The 19,067-nt window shown below is 43.5% G+C and overlaps 1 protein-coding gene across 2 annotated transcripts in view; it reads right to left on the reverse strand.

Moving 5' to 3' along the window:
• Positions 1–2,426: 2,426 nt before the first annotated feature.
• The window catches only part of LOC119869158 (ral guanine nucleotide dissociation stimulator-like), a 35,417-nt gene continuing 18,776 nt past the window's right edge, over positions 2,427–19,067 (reverse strand). The window contains exons 3-6 of one of the 2 annotated variants that reach the window (XM_038560468.1): positions 5,134–5,327; positions 4,493–4,552; positions 3,398–3,591; positions 2,427–3,160 (exon numbers count right to left, since the gene is read on the reverse strand). In XM_038560468.1, coding sequence (XP_038416396.1) covers positions 2,652–3,160; positions 3,398–3,591; positions 4,493–4,552; positions 5,134–5,327 — 957 coding nt within the window. In that variant the 3' untranslated portion in view covers positions 2,427–2,651. The remainder of the gene's footprint in view (positions 3,161–3,397; positions 3,592–4,492; positions 4,553–5,133; positions 5,328–19,067) is intronic. The other variant, XM_038560469.1, reaches the window with a different exon arrangement.

Raw genomic sequence — 19,067 nt, forward strand, 5'->3', positions numbered from 1 at the left:
TAACCTCCACGTTTGAAATTCTTCCAAACTTCTTCTTGTGATATAGTTCTAGTTTCAAAGCATTATGGTCTGAAACTATGCAGGGGACAATCCCAATCTTTTAGTATCCGTTAAGACCTGATGTGTGACCCAGTATGTGGTCTATTCTGGAGAAAGCTCCTTGTGCACTTGAGAAGAACGTGTATTCAGCTGCATTTGGATGTAAAGTTCTGTAACTATCTGTGAAATCCATCTGGTCCAGTGAAGCATTTAAAGCTCTTGTTTCTTTGGAGATGTTGTGCTTAGAAGACCTGTCAATTGTAGAAAGTGCTATATTCCAGTCACCAAGTATAAGTGTTTTATTATTTAAGTATGTCTTAACTTTGGTTATTAATTGACTGATATACTTGGCGGCTTCCACATTCGGGGCATAAATATTCATGATTGTTAGGTCCTCTTGTTGGATAGATCCTTTTAGTATGATATAGTGTCCCTCTTCGTCTCTCACTACAGTCTTTGGGACACACTTTAATTTCTCTGATATAAGGATGGCTACCCCTGCTTTCTTTTGAGGACCATTTGAATGGTCCATGGTTCTCCAACCTTTTATTTTCAGGCTGTAGGTGTCCTCTTGTCCAAAATGAGTCTCTTGAAGACAGCAAATAGATGGGTCTTGCTTTTTTATCCAGTCTGAAACCCTGCACCTTCTGATGGGGTCATTAAGCCTTTCACGTTCAGAGTTACTATTGAAAGATACGGATTTAGTGTCATCATGATACCTATTCAGTCCCTGTTTTTGTGGATTGTTCCCTTGGACTTCCTCTTTCTTTTACAGGGTCCCCCTTAATATTTCTGGCACAGCCAACTTGGTGGTCACATATTCTTTCAGTTTCTGCCTATCTTGGAAGCTCTTTATCTCTCCTGCTATTCTGAATGAGAGCCTTGCTGGATAAAGTATTCTTGGCTGCAGGTTCTTTTCATTTAGGACCCTGACTATATCCTGCTGATGCTTTCTCGCCTGCCAGGTCTCTGTGGAGAGGTCTGCTGTTGTCCTAATGCTTCTCCCCATAAAAGTTAGTGATTTCTTATCTCTTGCTGCTTTAAGGATCTTCTCTTTATGTTTGGAATTTGCAAAGCTTCACTATTAAATGTCGAGGTGTTGACGATTTTTATTGATTTTAGGGGGGGGGGATCTCTCTATCTCCTGGATCTGAATGCCTATTACCCTCCCCCAGTTAGGGAAGTTCTCAGCTATGATTTGTTCAAATACAGTTTCTGGACCTCTGTCCCTTGAGGCGCCCTCAGGAACCCCAATTAAACGTAGATTTTTCCTTCTGAGGCTGTGATTTATTTCCTTTAACCTATCCTCATGGTCTTTTAATTGTCTTTCTATTTTTTTACTCAGTTTCCATACTTGCCATCAACTTGTCTTCTATGTCACTCACTCGTTCTTCTACCTCGTTAACCCTTGTCGTTAGGACCTCCAGTTTAGATTGCATCTCATTTAATTGATTTTTAATTTTGGCCTGATTAGATCTAAATTCTGCAGTCATGAAGTCTCTTGAATCCTTTATGCTTTTTTCTAGAGCCACCAGTAGTTGTATAATAGTGCTTCTGAATTGGCTTTATGACATTGAATTGTATTCGAAATTTTGTAACTCTGTGGGAGAGAGGACTGTTTCTGATTTTTAGTATTGAGGTGAGTTTTTCCTTCTAGTCAGTTTGCTCAGTGCAGAGTGGCCAACAACATGTTGTACTGGAAAAAGGAGAAAAAAGGGGAAAAAAAAAGAAGAAATAAAAAAGAATAAAAAAGGGGGTGGGGAAACAACAGAAACAAACAGAAAAGAAAAAACAAGGGGAGTATCCTCTGATTCCATATACTGTAAATCCCTTGACTTCCCCTGGAACTTTCCAGGCTGCTTGGTCAATAACTTGCTTTTCCTCTGACCTTCGAGCTGGTCTTCTGGGGGAGGGGCCTGCTGTGCTGATTCTCAGGTGTGTGCACCTGGGGGAGCTGCCCAGCCCTCTACCAGGTCTACAATTCAGTGGGATTCTTTATCCTGTGAGGCCCCTGCTCAGGCCCAGGTACAGGGTGACACCAGGAGGGACAACCACAGTAGCGGCGGCCAGCTGTCCAGCTCTGGAGTCAGCTCCCACAGTAACTACTGCAGCTCCCAATGTGCAGGGGTCTGGGTGCTCCGGGGTAGGGGCACGATCTGCACAGCTCGGGGCCACCCGGCAGCAGGAGAGACCTCGCTGTCCTTTGTCCTCCCAGCCTCTGCCTGTGCTGGGGGAGCCCCAGATCCTCGGCTGTGTCTCCCAGTGCCCTGGGCTCTGGGGCCTCTGACACTGTGAATGGACCTAAAGTACCACGATGTGTAATTTAAAAGCATCAGAGTCAATTTTGTGTGAAGTTAACTTATCCTTTATTGCAATAAAGCTCTATAAGCTATTATACAGGTTAAAGGTTAAAGAAAAACTCAAAATATAGAAACAGTGAAATAACAGGGGAGGGCAAGCCTCTGTTGGGCTGCAGCCATCACGAGCCCCGCGGTGGGAGCTGGGGCGGGCCCCCGAGGTGGTCAGGGGGCTGCTAACGGATCGAAGCAGGTTGTTCCGGAGGCAGGTTGCAGGTCTGGCCCTCTGGGGACCCCGATTGCAGGCACCAGGGCCTACTCCTCCGGGGTGGCCATGGGAGCAGGTGGCTCCTCCTCATCGGGGCAGGGAACCATAGGTTCGACCAGCACGTGCACCACCTTCACCTCAGGAACCAGCATCTCTGCCTTGACCAAGTCCTCATCTCCAGCAGCCACTATCCCTTCAGACCCTGAACCTTCCCCAGGCTCCACAGTGGGAGCTGGGGTGGGCTCTTCGGGTGGCTCAACGGGTTGCTCCATCCCCGAGGCCAGTTGCTCCATCGAGTTAGGAGGTGGCTGGGGCACATCCACGACCTCGAGAGCAGGGGGTGGCGCCTGCTCCTCCTCCAGGGCTCCCAGGGGTGCAGGGGACTCCTGCAGGGCAGCAGTGACCACTATCTGCAGGGGCTTTGCCTCCCCAGCAGGCAGCTCATCGCAGGCCAAGCCCTCAGCCCCAACAGCCAGGCCCCATGGGGCAGAAGGCCCCACGGTCGGAGCTGGGGTGCGCTGCAGAGTGGGTTCAGGGTGTTTTCCTCGGGCCAAAGCTGTAGATCCAAGAAGACAAAGTATCACCACCAGGACGGACTGTCCACGTCCCTCCCAAATCAAGGCCACTCTTCCCACCACTCCCCGTGTGTGAGGGCAAGAGTCCTGGGAGGTGTCCCCAGGCTGCAGCCCGTGGGGTGGGGTGTGAGCCCACCCGTGCTCCTGGCCCAGCTGCACGGAGGCTGCATCCGCGGGCCCCCCCCGTCCCCAGCTCGGCCACCCCCAGTCCTCCTCACCCCCAGCCTCTCGCTCCGCTGCATGGAGGCGTCTGAATTGCCTCAGGTGACGCAGGGCCCGGAGATGCGCATCTGTGCCTGGCATGTGCTGTCTTAGTATTTGGAGGAGTTTTATAAGGGAGGGAAATTCTGGGAACTGATGAAAGTCGTCCCCATAATAATTCAACCATATTTCCATCATGAAGGAGATGGCCCTGGGGAGGGACAGGCGGGCACAGGCGTCAGAAGACAGGGCTCCGTCACATGCAGGTGTCCCGGGGAAGCCCTGCAGGACCCGGGGCCCGGCTTCCCGGGCGGGGTGTCGGAGGCCAGTCCTGCTCCTCGTCCCCCTGCCACCTGGCGGTCCTGCCTGCCACAGGCCTGCTCCCCGAGGAGGGGCTGGGATGCAGCCTCTGTGCGGGGAGCCCAAGCCCAGTGGGGTGACCATCAGCGTCTCTCCTGGGGAAGCGGGGCTCCCTCCTCAGCCTGGTCCCTGCCCACCTGCCCCTTGAGTCCACCGGCAGGCATCAGGGGACGGGGGGCGTCTGGCCTGTCATTGCCCTCACTGCACACACTGTCACTCTGGGAAGCTCCAAGCCAGGAGGGCTCGGGCTCTGTGTCCTGCCAGGCCTTGCCAGGAGCCGCCCAGGACCGCCACCTTCCCTCCTGTGTCTCTGGGCTGCCTCCCTCCCGAGGGGCCCCCGGGGGTGTCCTTCCACTGACTCTAATCTCCCATCTCCCACGGGGCGGGGGCCGCCTGGTCCGGGAGCCCTCACCGGCCCTCCTGAGCACCTGCTGTTCCCCCGGGTCCAGGTGCCACCAGACTGGGGAGTACGATGCTCCCCACCCCCTCTGCTCTGGGCTCCAGGTGTGGGGCAGAGAGAGGGTTGGGGGGGCATGGAGAAGGTCTCCCTGAAAGGTCCCAGTGCGTCCCACCAAGCCCGCACCCCATCCACCGCTCTCCTTTGCTCTTTTCCAGAAGGGGCATTAGATCTTTTCCCTGTCACGGGAATTGCAGATGTGTGGGGTGAGGGGGCAGCCCCCCCCCAGCCCCACAGCCCCTTCGCTGCCCTCCTGGAGAGGGAAGGCCCTCCTGCAGGAGCCGGAGTCACTCACAGTTTCCAGCACTGCAGGACCACATCGTTGTTACCCCACGCATCTGCGATGCACCCATACCTAGAGGAGGGCGGGGGCATCCCATGAATCGTGTTGGGGACGCGACATCTCATCATAGGGGCTTCACCCTCTGACCCCGACTAGGCCGGAGCCCCGGGGGCCGTCAGCTCTGTGCGTGGGGCCACGGGCAGCTCCCGGAGAAGCGCCCGCACCTGCTGGGGCCTCCTGAAGGCTTGAGCATGAAAGGGCTCCGGCCAGGCCCATGGCCCATATCTTAGTGGGCTTGGGGGGGGGGGTCCCGGGGTTCCCCTGTCTGGCTGCCCCAGGACACAGACCCCCGATGGACTCTCAAACCTCCCTTTCAATGGGGAAACAGGCCGCTCAGGACCCTGGTGATGGGGGGGGAGGGGAGGAGGCACAGGCCTGGTCACGGGGAGGAGGACGGCTGCTGAGCACAGGCACAGCCCCTCTGGCCGACCCGCCACAGGCCAGGCCCCGGGGCTGCCGTCCAGGACCCCGCTAGGCCCTGGGGGACCCTGCTCCAGGCAGGGGAGCAGCCCGAGGCCGGGAAGCTCACACCATCCCCAGCCTCCCCAGCAGCAGGTGGCCCAGCCCTGGGCTGCGGAGGGGCAGGTGCTCACTCGGTGAACAGCAGGTCCAGCACCTCGTCCGTGGTGGCGAATGTACGATAATCCTCTAAAAAGCTGAAGATGTAGATGACGTCCCTGCGCTGCAAGGCGAGCAGCAGTTGTCGGACTTTGTACTCCAGCAGCTCCGTCCGGGTGAGCTTGGTCAGGACGATCTGATGCCCCTGCCCGGCCGCGGCCCCTGCACCCTGAGGTGGGACAGAGGGGACGTGCAGCCTGCAGGGAGCCGCCAGGAGACCTGGGATCCCACCCCGGCAGGCCCTGCGCTGGGGCCCCGTGGGCTTGAGGAGCTGGGGCTCCCTCTCCCGCTCAAGCTCCCTGCCTGTCTCTTACACAAACAGGACCAACTATGCAATAAAGAAACAATCTCAGAGGATAAATGTTCAAAATATTTGGATCAATACGAGGACCTCAAGAGACACAGAGAGAGAGACCGAGAGAGGCAGCCACACAGACGGAGGGAGAAGCAGCCCGTGCAGGGAGCCCAGGCGGGGCTCGATCCCGGGCCTGCGGGGTCAGGGCCTGGGGGAAGGCAGGCGCTAACCCCCGGGCGACCAGGCCTCACCTGAGGGCTCTATTCTGATGTTCCCACACATCTGTGCGCAGGGACTCTGCATCTGGCCCAGGCAGGGGCAGGGCCATGGGGGCAGGTGTGGGGAGGGGGGGATCCAGACTCATGGGGGAGCAGGAGTGTCGGGGGGCCCAGGGGGTAGCAGGCTGGCTTCTGGGACCCGGGGTCCTTCCTGCCCCATCGGGGCCCGGGTGTCAGGGGGCCCAGCCCCTGCACTCACCTTGAGCCCGCGCTGGCCTCTGGTAGCTGCGCAGGGCACCTCCCTGCTCCTGGAGGCGGTGGGGCAGACGACCCCTTCCTCCCGCTCGCGCCCCACGTCCCGGGTGGAGCTCTGTGGAGACAGTGCCCGGCAGCCAGGCAGGAGGCCTCAGGGCCCGGTCTGGCCCCCTCGGCTGGGCCGCACCCCCAGCTGCCTCCACCCAGACACCCCACAGTGCAGGCGGCACCCACCGCCCCCGGGGACAGCAAAGGGATGCGGCTGCAGGGCCTCGGAGTGACTCTGGGGCGGGTAGAGGACCTCAGGAACCCTGTTTCCCCCCTGCCCACCTTGACATCAGGGTGACCCTGAAGGGATCCCCGGGGAACCTGCCACCCTGCAGCGTCCCCCAGCCTGGATGGGACCTGCCCACACATCCCTGGTTCCCTGAACCTGAGGAGGAAGGAATGGGGCTCGCAGGATGGTGGCACAGGGGGCCTGGCCTGGCCTGCGCTGTGTTACCTGACGGCGCCTCCTGATCACCGCCCTGACGCCTTGGTACCTATGCTGGAGCCACTGCCTACAGCATAGGAACAAGCCGCACCCCTGGGGTTCCTGGGAGCCAGAGCCCCCAGACGTGGGTCGGCAGCAAGAGAACATCCTCCAGTAGCAGATGTCTCCAGCCAAGTGAGCCTGAGCTGGGGCTGCACTGGATGCGGGTGCCTGGTTACGGGGGTTCCGAGTTCTGTTGGGCTCTGTGACACGGCAGTGACCTCACTTCCTGGGACCCCCTCCCTGACCCACTCCTGGAGGAAGCTGCAGGGGCAGCGCTCGTGCTGCTGACGCCCCCCTCCCTGCAGGCGATGGCCTGTGCACACAGGGACACAACCACACCCCTGTCCACAGGCCCCGGGGAAGGACTGTGTGCACCCAGGGCCCCAGCTCGGACACACACCTGGGTTCAGACACGACTGTCCAGTCTTCCCCGGTTTGACCCTGGAGAAGCCGTTGTGCCCGTCGGGGATGGTCTGCATCTTGCCTGTGGGATAGGGAGTGTCCTAGCGGGTGCTTCCCCCATACGTCCCAGGCCACTGAGGCCTCATATCTATGACCTTGGAGGCGGGTGTCACCTGCAGGACATACCTCCACCCACACGTTCTTCCTTGGTGTGTACATGCGTCCAGGCCCACGAGGTCCTGTGTGCACAGGACTAACACACTAATGTTACCTATATGGCAGGGCTGTTTACCTGTAAAATACTGCAAAAAACTACCTATTACAATGTCTGCTATTTATTGCTGTCACCAGTGATGTCGATGATAAGAGTCTTTTAAAAAGATACTTTTATTTTAAGATTATACTTTATTATACAGCTCTAAAGCCACACATGTTTTAAAATCCTAAATCCACATTGGGCCAGAACAGCTGGCTGATAAATAGATTACATTCCAAATATGTGTCAGTAGACACCATTAGCCAAATTAAAAAAAAAAGAATAATAGAAAAAGAGAGGCACTTTCTAGGGACAGTGTCCTTTACATCTCAAGACTATGTCTTGTTTTTTACATGTGGTATCTTATAGTAGTTGGAATTTTTGGTATTTTAAATAAAGGGATTATTTTCCTCAAACACACACACACACATGGGCACCGGTACCCTCATTCTGGAGGCCCAGAAGATGACAGTCCCCTCGGGCAGGGATGGGCAATAGCTCCCCACGATCCTAGGCTCCTGAATCCAAGGCAAACCCTACAGAAGGTGTCAGGGTCTTGGCCTAGAAGGGGTGAGGCCGTCCTCATCCTGAACCCCTGCCTGTCGTGCGTTCCGGGCCCTTCCCTCGTTTCCCCTGGGTGAGCTGTGGACGGCGGTGCCCCCAGTGGGTCGCCCTGACCTGGGCCCTAGGAAACCTGCCGTCAGTCGCAGAACTGAACGTAGACAGGAGGCCCTGACTCTCCAGCCTGACCCCGACTGAACTGAAATCATGTGGTGTGTCCACGCACACTGACCGAGAAACAGAGACACGGACACACACGCAGACACATGTGCAGAACCAGGAAGTTGGCAGAGGAGAAGCAACATCATTGAAGATCATTAAATAAAAAAGAAAGAAAGCTGAATCTCGAATGGAGAAAATGGAGCAATTAAAATAGAATCATGAAAAAATAATTCATCAAACCAAAAAGCAGGAAGAGGGATAAAGAGGCAGGAGCACATCAGTGACACAAAGCGGCAAGCCTCGAATGTCAGGATGATCGTGCCTCACGGACTCCACGGAACACAAGTCGAGCAACAAGCAGCACCTTCCAGCAAAGGCCTAAGTGGATTATTTTGTGTTTTTTGTTTTTAGTTACAGATTTTTATTTCTTTATCCAAGAAGGTGGATTTATTTATTTCTTTATCCATCCGAAGGTGGATGCTCAACCCCTGAGTCACTCGGGGGGTCTAGACTAAGCTACTTAAAATGTTCAAGTGATTGTGAATACTGTTTGTAATGTGGTAAAATTTCTGTTTACTAAGAAAGAGAGGGCAGCCTGGGTGGCTCAGCGGTTTAGTGCTGCCTTCGGCCCAGGGCCTGATCCTGGAGTCCCGGGATCGAGTCCCACGTCGGCCTCCCTGCATGGAGCCTGCTTCTCCCTCTGCCTGAGTCTCTGCCTCTCTCTCTGTGTCTCTCATAAATAAATAAAAATCAGTATATACCACATTTTCTTTATCCATTTATCTTTGATGGACATTTGAGTTGCTCCCACCCCTTGGCTATGATAAAGAATGCTTCTATGAAGATGGAGGTCTCTCGGAGACTTTATTTCTCTTTCTTTTTTTTCCATCTTCTTACCTTAATAGAAGCGCGAACACTTCTCACTGTAGTATTCCAGCTGTTCTCTCTTTAAATCTCAGGCCGAATTCATAGGTTTTCAGGATGATTTGAAAGTTATCTAGGTAAGTGGGTGGGGACAGGTGACCTGGGGACCCTACTCTTCCGCCATCTTGCCCCGCCTCCTAAAAAATCTTAAATAACTGACTAAAAACTATTAGAAATGGTGGAAGAGTTCAGTAAGCATTGCACATAAAAGATCAATCTCCAAAAATCAACTGTATATCTACATACTTTCAATGAACAATCCAAAAATAAAATTTGAAAAAATAAACCCATTTACAAGAGCATCAAAAATATATAAATAAAATTCTTAGGAATAAACTTTACAAAAGAAGCTTATAACCCAATTTCTGAAAACTACAAACACTATTTCAGGAAATTGAAGATCTAAATATTTGGAAAAAAATCATATATTTATGCACTGAAAAGTTTAACATTGTTTCATAGCACCCCTGGTCCAAATTATCTCCAGATTCTATTACCTTCCAATAAGTAGATAAACATTCTCACACTCAGATGGAATTGCATGGGTGCCTAGTATCCTGAAAAAGAACAAAGTAGATGGAATTCTCAATTTCGAAACTTTCTGAAAAGAATAGGAAACAAGACAGTGTGAGAACAGTGTGGTACTGGCGTAAGGATAGATATATTAATCAATGAAATAGGTTTCAGGATCCAGAAGTACACCATACATCCATGATCAGCTGAATTTAAGTATCCGTGCCATGACTATCCAATAGGGTAAAAAACAGTCATTTCAACAAATGGTCTTGGAACACTGGATGGCCACATGCAAAAGAATGAAGTTGCATCTTCACCTTACACCAAATACAAAAACTAACTCAAAATGGATTAATCTAAATACAGGACATAAACTAAAACTTCTTAGAAGAAAACATGCAGATAATCTTTTGACCTTGAGTTTAGCATAGAATACTTCAATATGGCACAAAAAGCACTGGACTTCAGTGTTAAATGCTCTTGTTCTTCAAAGGACATAATAATGAAAATAAAAAGCAATCCATATAATGAGATAAAATGTTTGTAAATCATATACCTAATGAGAAACTTATTTCCAGAATATACTGATAAGTCAATAATATAAGTACAAAAAGCTCAATTTAAAAAAAAATGGGCAAAGGATATAAATAGACATTTCTCCAAGGAAGATCAGAAATTGCTGATAATTACTTGACAAGATACCCGACACATTTTCAATTTTCATTGTATTCATTACCAAAGCATCTAACCATACCGTGAAATAGACTCCTATATGTACCACACCGTACAGAACAGTGCTGCTTCCTAGATACTCAATGCAGTTGTTCCTCAGGACAATCCTATAAAATAGGTATCATGGTGCCCATTTTATAGATGAGGAAATTGAGGAAAAGGTACCTCATCAGAGTTTTACAAAGAGCAGGACGTAGAACTAGGATTTCATCTCAAACTTTTATTAAGTCCACAAGTCCAAAGATGACTTTTAGAGCTGTAAACTAAGTATTATATTAATGTTTTGGTCTATTCAGAGTTTTTCAACTAGAAGGAATCTGAATTTATAAATTGTAATTTTTCTAGAAATATTTGCTTTTTCTAAATGATCAGAATAATTAACAAAGTTCTATTCTTATATTTTCATAATCTCCTACATATGTAGGTTTATAGATCTACATCCTTTCTCATTATAATAAGTTTTCATTCAAATTTCTGTCCTCCTTCCTTTTTGGTGGATTAAGATTGATGAGATTTGGTGGATTAAGATTTCATTTAGAAATTAATAATTTTATTTTATTAATATTTTATATTTAGAAACATTTTAAATAAATATACTTAACAATGGATTTACTCTACTTTTTAATTTTATCCATTATTTTATTTCAGTTATTATTATAAGATGTTTTAAATAATTATTTTTTCTGAATTTCTGGGAAAAGTTTACATTATTTTTATTATTTCTATTCTATTCTATTTATTTAGTTTTAGAGAGAGAGAGAAGAGCAACCACAGGAGTTGAGAGGGAGAGGCAGAGGGAGAGAGAAAGAGAGAATTGTAAGCAGGATCCACACCCAGTGTGATGTGGGACTCCATCTCATGACCCTGAGATCATGACTTGAGCCAAATCAAGAGTAGAACGCTTAACTAACTGAGCCATCCAGGTGCCCCTACTATCTCTAACAATAAGTTGGAATTAATTTTATTGGTTAATTTTTCTTCATTCTCTGAATTTATTCTGGATACATATTGATGAGCACTCAAAGTTCAATGTACTATTGTACATTGTTAACTGTAGACTTTATTTGTTCTCTCATCTTATATGGAAGACAACAATACAAACTTATATAATATAACACCACTACCAGTTTTTTTGTATATTATGGTTGTATAAATTAAATGAAATTAATTAAATATTAATTATTAAATATTTTATGTAGTCACCAGTGGGGAATGTAATGAGCGATAGAAAGGATGCCTTTGCAATTATGTGTCTTTGTATATATGTAATTATAAATAAATATTTTTGAGGCATTAAGATGACTCAACTTTCAGTACTTTACTATAACACTGTCCAGTCAGTATAATTATTTTTCAAAATTGGTTTTTAAACATTTTTAATTAATTGTAATAGCTTCAAAAATGGATATATTATGGAAGTGTCCTCAAAACTTAAAAACAGAATGACTATGAACTAGCAATGGCACTATTAGGTATTAAAAAATACAAAAATACTAGTTCCAAAATACGCATGCACCCTGATGTTTATAGCAGCATTATCTACAACAGCCAAATTATGGAAGCAGGTCCAAGTGGTCCATCAACTGATAAGGGAAAAAGAAGATGTGGGGGATCCCTGGATGGCTCAGCAGTTTAGCGCCTGCCTTCGGCCCAGGGCATTGTCCTGGAGTCCTGGGATCAAGTCCCACATCCGGCTCCCTGCATGGAGCTGCTTCTCTCTCTGCCTATGTCTCTGCCTGTCTCTCTGTGTCTCTCATGAATAAATACATAAAATCTTTAAAATAAAGATATGGGGATCCCTGGGTGGCTTGGTGGTTTAGCGCCTGCCTTTGGTCCAGGGCATGATCCTGGAGTCCCGGGATGGAGTCCCGGGATGGAGTCCCATGTCAGGCTCCCTGCATGGAGCCTGCTTCTCCCTCTGCCTGTGTCTCTGCCTCTCGCTCTCTCTCTGTGTCTTTCATGAATAAATAAATAAAAATCTTAAATAAAAGATATGGTATATATAGATATATAGATATAGATACATAGAGTGTGTGTGTATATACATACATATATATATATATATATATGTATTAGAATATTACTCAGCCATTAAAAAAGCCATATAAAAAGAACCAAATCTTGCCATCTGCAAGGACGAGGATGGAGCTAGAGTATTATGTTAAGCAAAATATGTCAGTCAGTGAAAGACAAATACTATATGATTTCACTCATATGTAGAATTTAAAAAACAAAAGAAATGAGCAAAGAGAAAAAAAAAAGAGAGAGGCAAACCAAGAAACTGACTTCTTAACTATGGAGAACAAACTGATGGTTAAAAATGGGCAGACTGGTTAAATAGATGATGGGAATTAAAGAGTGTCCTTGTGATGAGCACCAGGTATTGTATGGAAGTGTTGAATCCCTATCTTGTAAACTGAAGCTACTATTACACTGTATATTAACTAACTGGAGTTTAAATAAAAACTTAAAAAAAAAAAAAACAGATGTCTACTATTTGAGTTCCTGAGAAAATTATATAGGGGGAAAGAACATCTTCTTTTAAAGCAAAAGCTCAGCAACATTAACAAGCTTAATTTTCTATTAGAAATGCATATTTCAATGGCAAACCAATTCAGATTTTCAAAAAATCATATTTCATAAAATACTTTAAGAGTGAAATACTCAAATACATATATTAGACCATGTTTGTAAAAATAATTCTATATTTAAAAACCCACCTAATATAATATGTGTGATTGTTTTTAGATTTTAATAACTACAGACAATATTTAAAGTAAGTTATGTATGTTGATACTAGTCAGATTAGTGACTTGATAAAGAAACTTTTTAATGCAGATTTAAAAACATTGTTGATTAGCACATCATATGTTTTGTGCTTTTACATTACTTTAAAATTAAGTACTAAAGAGAAATAATAAGTTTTTAAAAACCTAGTCATCTACTATCAACTTATTTTGTTATATATGTCATGTTATTTTTATTTTCCCACATACTGAAGGTACTAAATAGCACATCTGCTATCTAAATATTTTCATTGCAAGTGCTGCTGAAATTGAAATCATTTCTACTCGTGGACACTAAAATATCAGCTGCTTCTGGTTAGTTAATTGAACTAGTGATTATTACTTGAACATGTGGGTTGGTTGTTTTCTGCCTGAAATAATTACCCAATGAGGCTTACACTAAGGCTATCAGCAGGAAGCTAACAATTGGTGGGGTGTTGGTGAGAAGAATGTACATAACCTTCTGTGTCTGCTGCCCATATGGAGAAGCAGATGGGTGTGTAATACATTCAAAACTAACTACATGACCTCAAATCTTCTCAGTATCTATTACCAACAAGGTCAAGATTTTTGAAAATCAAATTTTCCAACCAATAAATTACTAAAAATTAGCTAAGAACAAGTTTCTGCTTAAAAGTCTGCATATTTACCTGCAAAATCATTATTGAACCAAATTGTACATTGTTGTCTGTCACTAAAATGTGTGGTAATATGAATTTTTATTAATATATATGACTAAATAAGCAGTTACTTACTAAAAAAAGTGGTTATGTCTTAGTGTTTCAACTTAATATCATTCCCTGGGTAAAGAATTAAACAATTTTAGTGCAATTATTCTTCTAAACTGTGGTAAATAGAGGTTTTAATTTGTAGACCAATTTGTATTTGTTTTTTTTTAATTTTATTTATTTATAGTCACAGAGAGAGAGAGAGAGAGAGAGAGAGAGAGAGAGGCAGAGACACAGGCAGAGGGAGAAGCAGGCTCCATGCACCGGGAGCCCGATGTGGGATTCGATCCCGGGTCTCCAGGATCGCGCCCTGGGCCAAAGGCAGGCGCCAAACCGCTGCGCCACCCAGGGATCCCCTATATCAAACGTCTTTATAGTATTATGTATTCTGTTAGGACTAGGAATAATATATAACCAATGTAAAAACAAATCTCCCACTTTTATTTTATTTTTTTTAAGATTTTATTTATTTATTCATGAGAGACAGAGAGAGAGAGAGGCAGAGACACAGGCAGAGGGAGAAGTAGGCTCCATGCACCGGGAGCCCGATGTGGGATTTGATCCTGGGTCTCCAGGATCGCGCCCTAGGCCAAAGGCAGGCGCCAAACCGCTGCGCCACTCAGGGATCCCACCAATTTGTATTTGTTCTGTGTGTATGTGTATGAGAGTGCAGGTACATCTATTACCTATCTATCTAAATATATGACTTATTATTGTGCTATGCTGCCTTAGAAATAAAAGTTCAAATATTTCCAACACATCTGTTTAATATTCCTTTTGGAATTTTATTCTTAATTATATGAACTTGTAGGAAAACATTGCTTAATTCCAATAAAAGTAAATAAAGTACACTTTTTTTTCCTGATTATTCTTAGTTATCCATTAGGTTTTCTTCAGGTGTGCTGTCATTACAAAGGAAAATTAATACTATAGAAGAATGTGTTCATGCCACTAATCTGAAGAGGTAAGTTAATCATAATACTCCGAAAATAGCACTCAGAAAATATATTTACAATCAAATAATACTGCTACTTCATTTTCCCATGTTTGTCATGCTATTATTTACATTTCTTACATTTGTAACTATTGCATTGTACTTTGTGTCTCAAACACATAAATGCTTCAATCGTTTGAAAATTTAATTTACCAAATTGGAAAATGGTAAAAGAAATAGTAACAAATGCAACTGAGATTAATGCCATAAATTCACATAATGAACATAAGTATTCAAAGAGTAGATGAATCTATATTTGCTAACAAATGAATATGTGAAATTTGTTTACACAATTACACATAAGAAAAAATTCAAATGAGTCAGTAACACCTTTAAAAGTGGGAGATTTGGGCAGCCCCAGGGGCACAGCGGTTTGGCACCACCTGTAGCCTGGGGCGTGATCCTGGAGACCCGGGGTTCGAGTCCCACGTCGGGCTCCCTGCATGGAGCCTGCTTCTCCCTCTGCCTGTGTCTCTGCCTCTCTCTCTCTCTGTCTCTCATGAATAAATAAATAAAATCTTAAAAAAATAAAATAAAAGTGGGAGATTTGTTTTTACATTGGTTATATATTATTCCTAGTCCTAACAGAATACATAATACTATAAAGACGTTTGATATAGGGGATCCCTGGGTGGCGCAGCGGTTTGGCGCCTGCCTTTGGCCCAGGGCGCAATCCTGGAGACCCGGGATCGAATCCCCCACATCGGGCTCCCGGTGCATGGAGCCTGCTTCTCCCTCTGCCTGTGTCTCTGCCTCTCTCTCTCTCTCTGTGTGACTATCATAAATAAATAAAAATTAAAAAAAAAAAGAAACTCCTTGAGCATGTGGATCATAGATCTCACTTAAAAAAAAAAGACGCTTGATATATATCTTCAAAGTTATTGACAGACATGGCTAAAAAATTGCAACAGTTTTCTGGCAGTATTTGTCAATCAAATCACACTAATGCATAATGACACTATTTTTACTTGGCCATACAAGCAGATATTTTATTTTGCATGTGAAAAAAACTAAAGGTCAAATATAACCAGCTTCTGGCATGTGCTGTGTATATATAGGATAAATGTTCATGCCTTTTTATTCTTTTAGCACTAAAAACCCAAAGCTCAGAACTTTTGGTTTTAGTTCTGATGTGTAAAGAGCTTAGACATTGTCACTCCTGTCTTTGCAACAAGAAAAATCAGGACAAACTGAAAGCTCTTGACTTCTCTTGGCCCTATTTGAAAACTGGGCTTGTAGGGCAAAGCACAATCTTAAATCCAGAGATAGAGAAGAAAATTCAGAGAATTATAGCCAAGATCTGTTTACCTGGAGAAGTAATTGTCAGACCCACAATCTAGTAAGAACCTTATGCAGTAACTTGCTTAATTCCTGGAGGCTGAACATGGTCTTGTGTGAGCAGGAGTAATCTCTGGGCAATATACTCCTGAAGGCCCCAAAACTTTCATGAGTTTTATCTTGAGGATCCCCACCTATTTATTACAGCGATGATTTTTTTTAATTTTTATTTATTTATGATAGTCACACAGAGAGAGAGAGAGAGAGAGAGAGGCAGAGACACAGGCAGAGGGAGAAGCAGGCTCCATGCACCGGGAGCCCGATGTGGGATTCGATCCCGGGTCTCCAAGATCGCGCCCCGGGCCAAAGGCAGGCGCCAAACCACTGCGCCACCCAGGGATCCCCACAGCGAAGATTTGAGCAAGATCTTCTCACGACCTTGGCAAGTGAAAGGGGAGAGTAATCCTTGTGAATATGACCAGAGCTGTCTCCATTAACAAAGACCTCCCATCCAAGGAAAAAGACTTTACCAGAGCATTATTGAAGCTGGGTAAAAGGTATCCCTCTAATTCCAGTTTCCTATAGTTTTCTTGTCTTACTAAAGGGAGAAGGAGAGAATACTATATAAGAAGAAACATATGTGAAGTTCAGAAGGTAAAGAAACAGGTCCACAAAATGACTGAGATTTAGTCATAAGATTTTAGAGGGTTTCCCTTCCAAGACCCCAATACAATAATAGTGGATTATAGGTGAAAGTTTGCAAGACATGAGACTCTGAAAAAAATACATGGGAAAGCCCAAAGTTTCTGGCATTTATAGCTACAGTAATCATCAAACAAAGCCAGGCTCCTAATCATATACACAAAATCCTCACAGGAGAGTCCTACTTACCTCACCTACTATTACCCAAAACTACATGTTCAGCTTTCAACAAAAAAAAATTACAAAGAATACAAAAAAGACAAGAAAAACACAGTGTGAAGATACAAAGCAAGTATTAGAATCAGATTCATATAAAACACCGATGTTGGAATTACATGGTAGAAAATTTAAAGTGACTAGGATTAATATGTTTAAAATTCTTAGAATAGAAAATAATAGAAACAGGGATAAAAACCCTATGAAAGAGTAAAAAAGTCAGAAATTAAAAAACACATAGACAAAAATGAAAAATGACTTTCATGATTTTACAAGTAGATATGCACTGCTGAGTACAGAATTTCTGAGTTTGAGATAGGTAAAGAACATATCAAACTAAAGTGCAAAAAAATATTAACTAAATAAAAAAAAGAAAACAAACAAAAAAACAGAAAAGATCATCTAAGAACCATAGGATGGTTTTAAAAGATGTAACATATGCTTAATTAAGAGACCAGAAGAATAAGAAAGAAAGAATGGAGAAGAAATATTTGAATGAGTAATGTCTGAGGATACTCTAATACACGCCAAATCACAGACACTAGAAGCTCAGAGAACATCAAGCAAGTTAAACAAACAAAAATACACTATACTTGGGTATATATTATTCAAATTATAAAAAACTAAATGAAAGAGAAAATCTCAAAGCAAGATATAGAAGATAAATACCTCACCTACAGAGAAAAGGAGTAAGAATCACAATGGACTATTATCCAAAACCATATAAGCAATAAAAAGTGAAATATTTAAAGTGCTTTAAAAAACTAGAATTCTATTTCCAGTGGAATTATCCTTCAAAGAGAAGAAATATAAGGTATTTAAGACAAACAAAAACAGAGAACTCATCACTAGCTGATCTTTTTTTTTTAATTTTTAAATTTTGATAGAAGGAAAATTATTTAGTTCAGTAGCCTGGATCTATATTAATAAGAAAGAATGTCAAAGAAGAAATATTAAGGTAAAATAAAATTTGTTTATTTTTAATCAATCTAAAATATAACTGTTTAAAGTATTATTGGGTGATTATAGTATGGGATAAGTGAAATGAATGACAGCGTATCTATAAAGGACAAAAGGGAAGAATTGGAAATGATCCATCATAAGTTACCTGCACATGAAGTGGAGCAATATTATTAGTAGGTTAACACAGATTAGCTAAACTCTAGGGAACTATGCATAGTTTTTAAAGGAAGTAAATCGAAATAATAACAAAGGACATAAATGGAATAATAAAATAACTAGAAGATAAGAAGGCAGTAAAAGAAGTGAAAAGAAGGAATAGAAACAGATACAAATATGGTTGATACCAATCAAAATATGTTAATAATCAGTTTAAATGTGAAAGATCTAAATACAGTGGTTAAAGACAGAACTAGTCAAAATAATAAAAATGACACAACTATATATTACCTAGAAAACATCCTCTAAATATAAAGAAGTTGATAAGACGTAAAATGATGGATGAAGATATATTTATGGTAGCACTAATCAAAACAAAGTCAGACTAGTTATATGCATTTCAGACAAAACAGACATCAGAACAAGGAAAATTATCAGTTATCAGTGATAAAGAGAAGTACTATGAAATAGTAAAGAAGTTATTCTCCAAGAACTAACAATCCTAAATATATATGCATCTAAGGACAAAGCATCAAAATATCTGGGGCAAACAGTGATAATATATTATAATTCATAAATCAAAGATGCAGAAAATCAGAAGAGATATAATTGGCCTAAACAATATATCAATCCACCTACCTAATTGAATATCCTAAAAATATTCCATCCACAAGGAGTAGAATATAATTTCTTCTCAAACTTACATGAAATATTCACTAAAATAGATTACATAGGGCCATAAACCACACCTTAGCACATCTTAAAATGTATAAATCAAACAATAAATATCTTAGATCACAATGAAGTCAAACTAGAAATTAGTAATAGAAGCCCACCTGGAAAATCCTCAAATATTTCTAAAAACACAATTCTTAACAGTACACAGGTCACAGAAATGTTAAAAAATTTCAAAAAATTATTAACTAAATAAAATAGAACTCATTAAAAATGTGCCAAATGCAGGAAAAAAGTAGTGCTTAGAGAGAAATTTATAGCATAAAACACATATGTTAAGATACAGGAATAACTAAAACTGTCAGTTTGGGAAACCAGAGAAAGAAGACTAGTAAGCAAGCAGAAGAAAAGAACGATAATTTTGAAATGAACAGAAATAAAACTCAAATTAAGAAAAAATAGGGAAAAATCAACCAAAATAACACCTCCTTCTTTGAAAAGATCAATGAAATTGATAATCTTCTAGGTAGGCTAAAAAAGAAAAAAAGAGACGAG

Source organism: Canis lupus, chromosome 16 (assembly GCF_011100685.1).
Source record: "Canis lupus familiaris isolate Mischka breed German Shepherd chromosome 16, alternate assembly UU_Cfam_GSD_1.0, whole genome shotgun sequence".
Classification (NCBI taxonomy): Eukaryota; Metazoa; Chordata; class Mammalia; order Carnivora; family Canidae; genus Canis; species Canis lupus.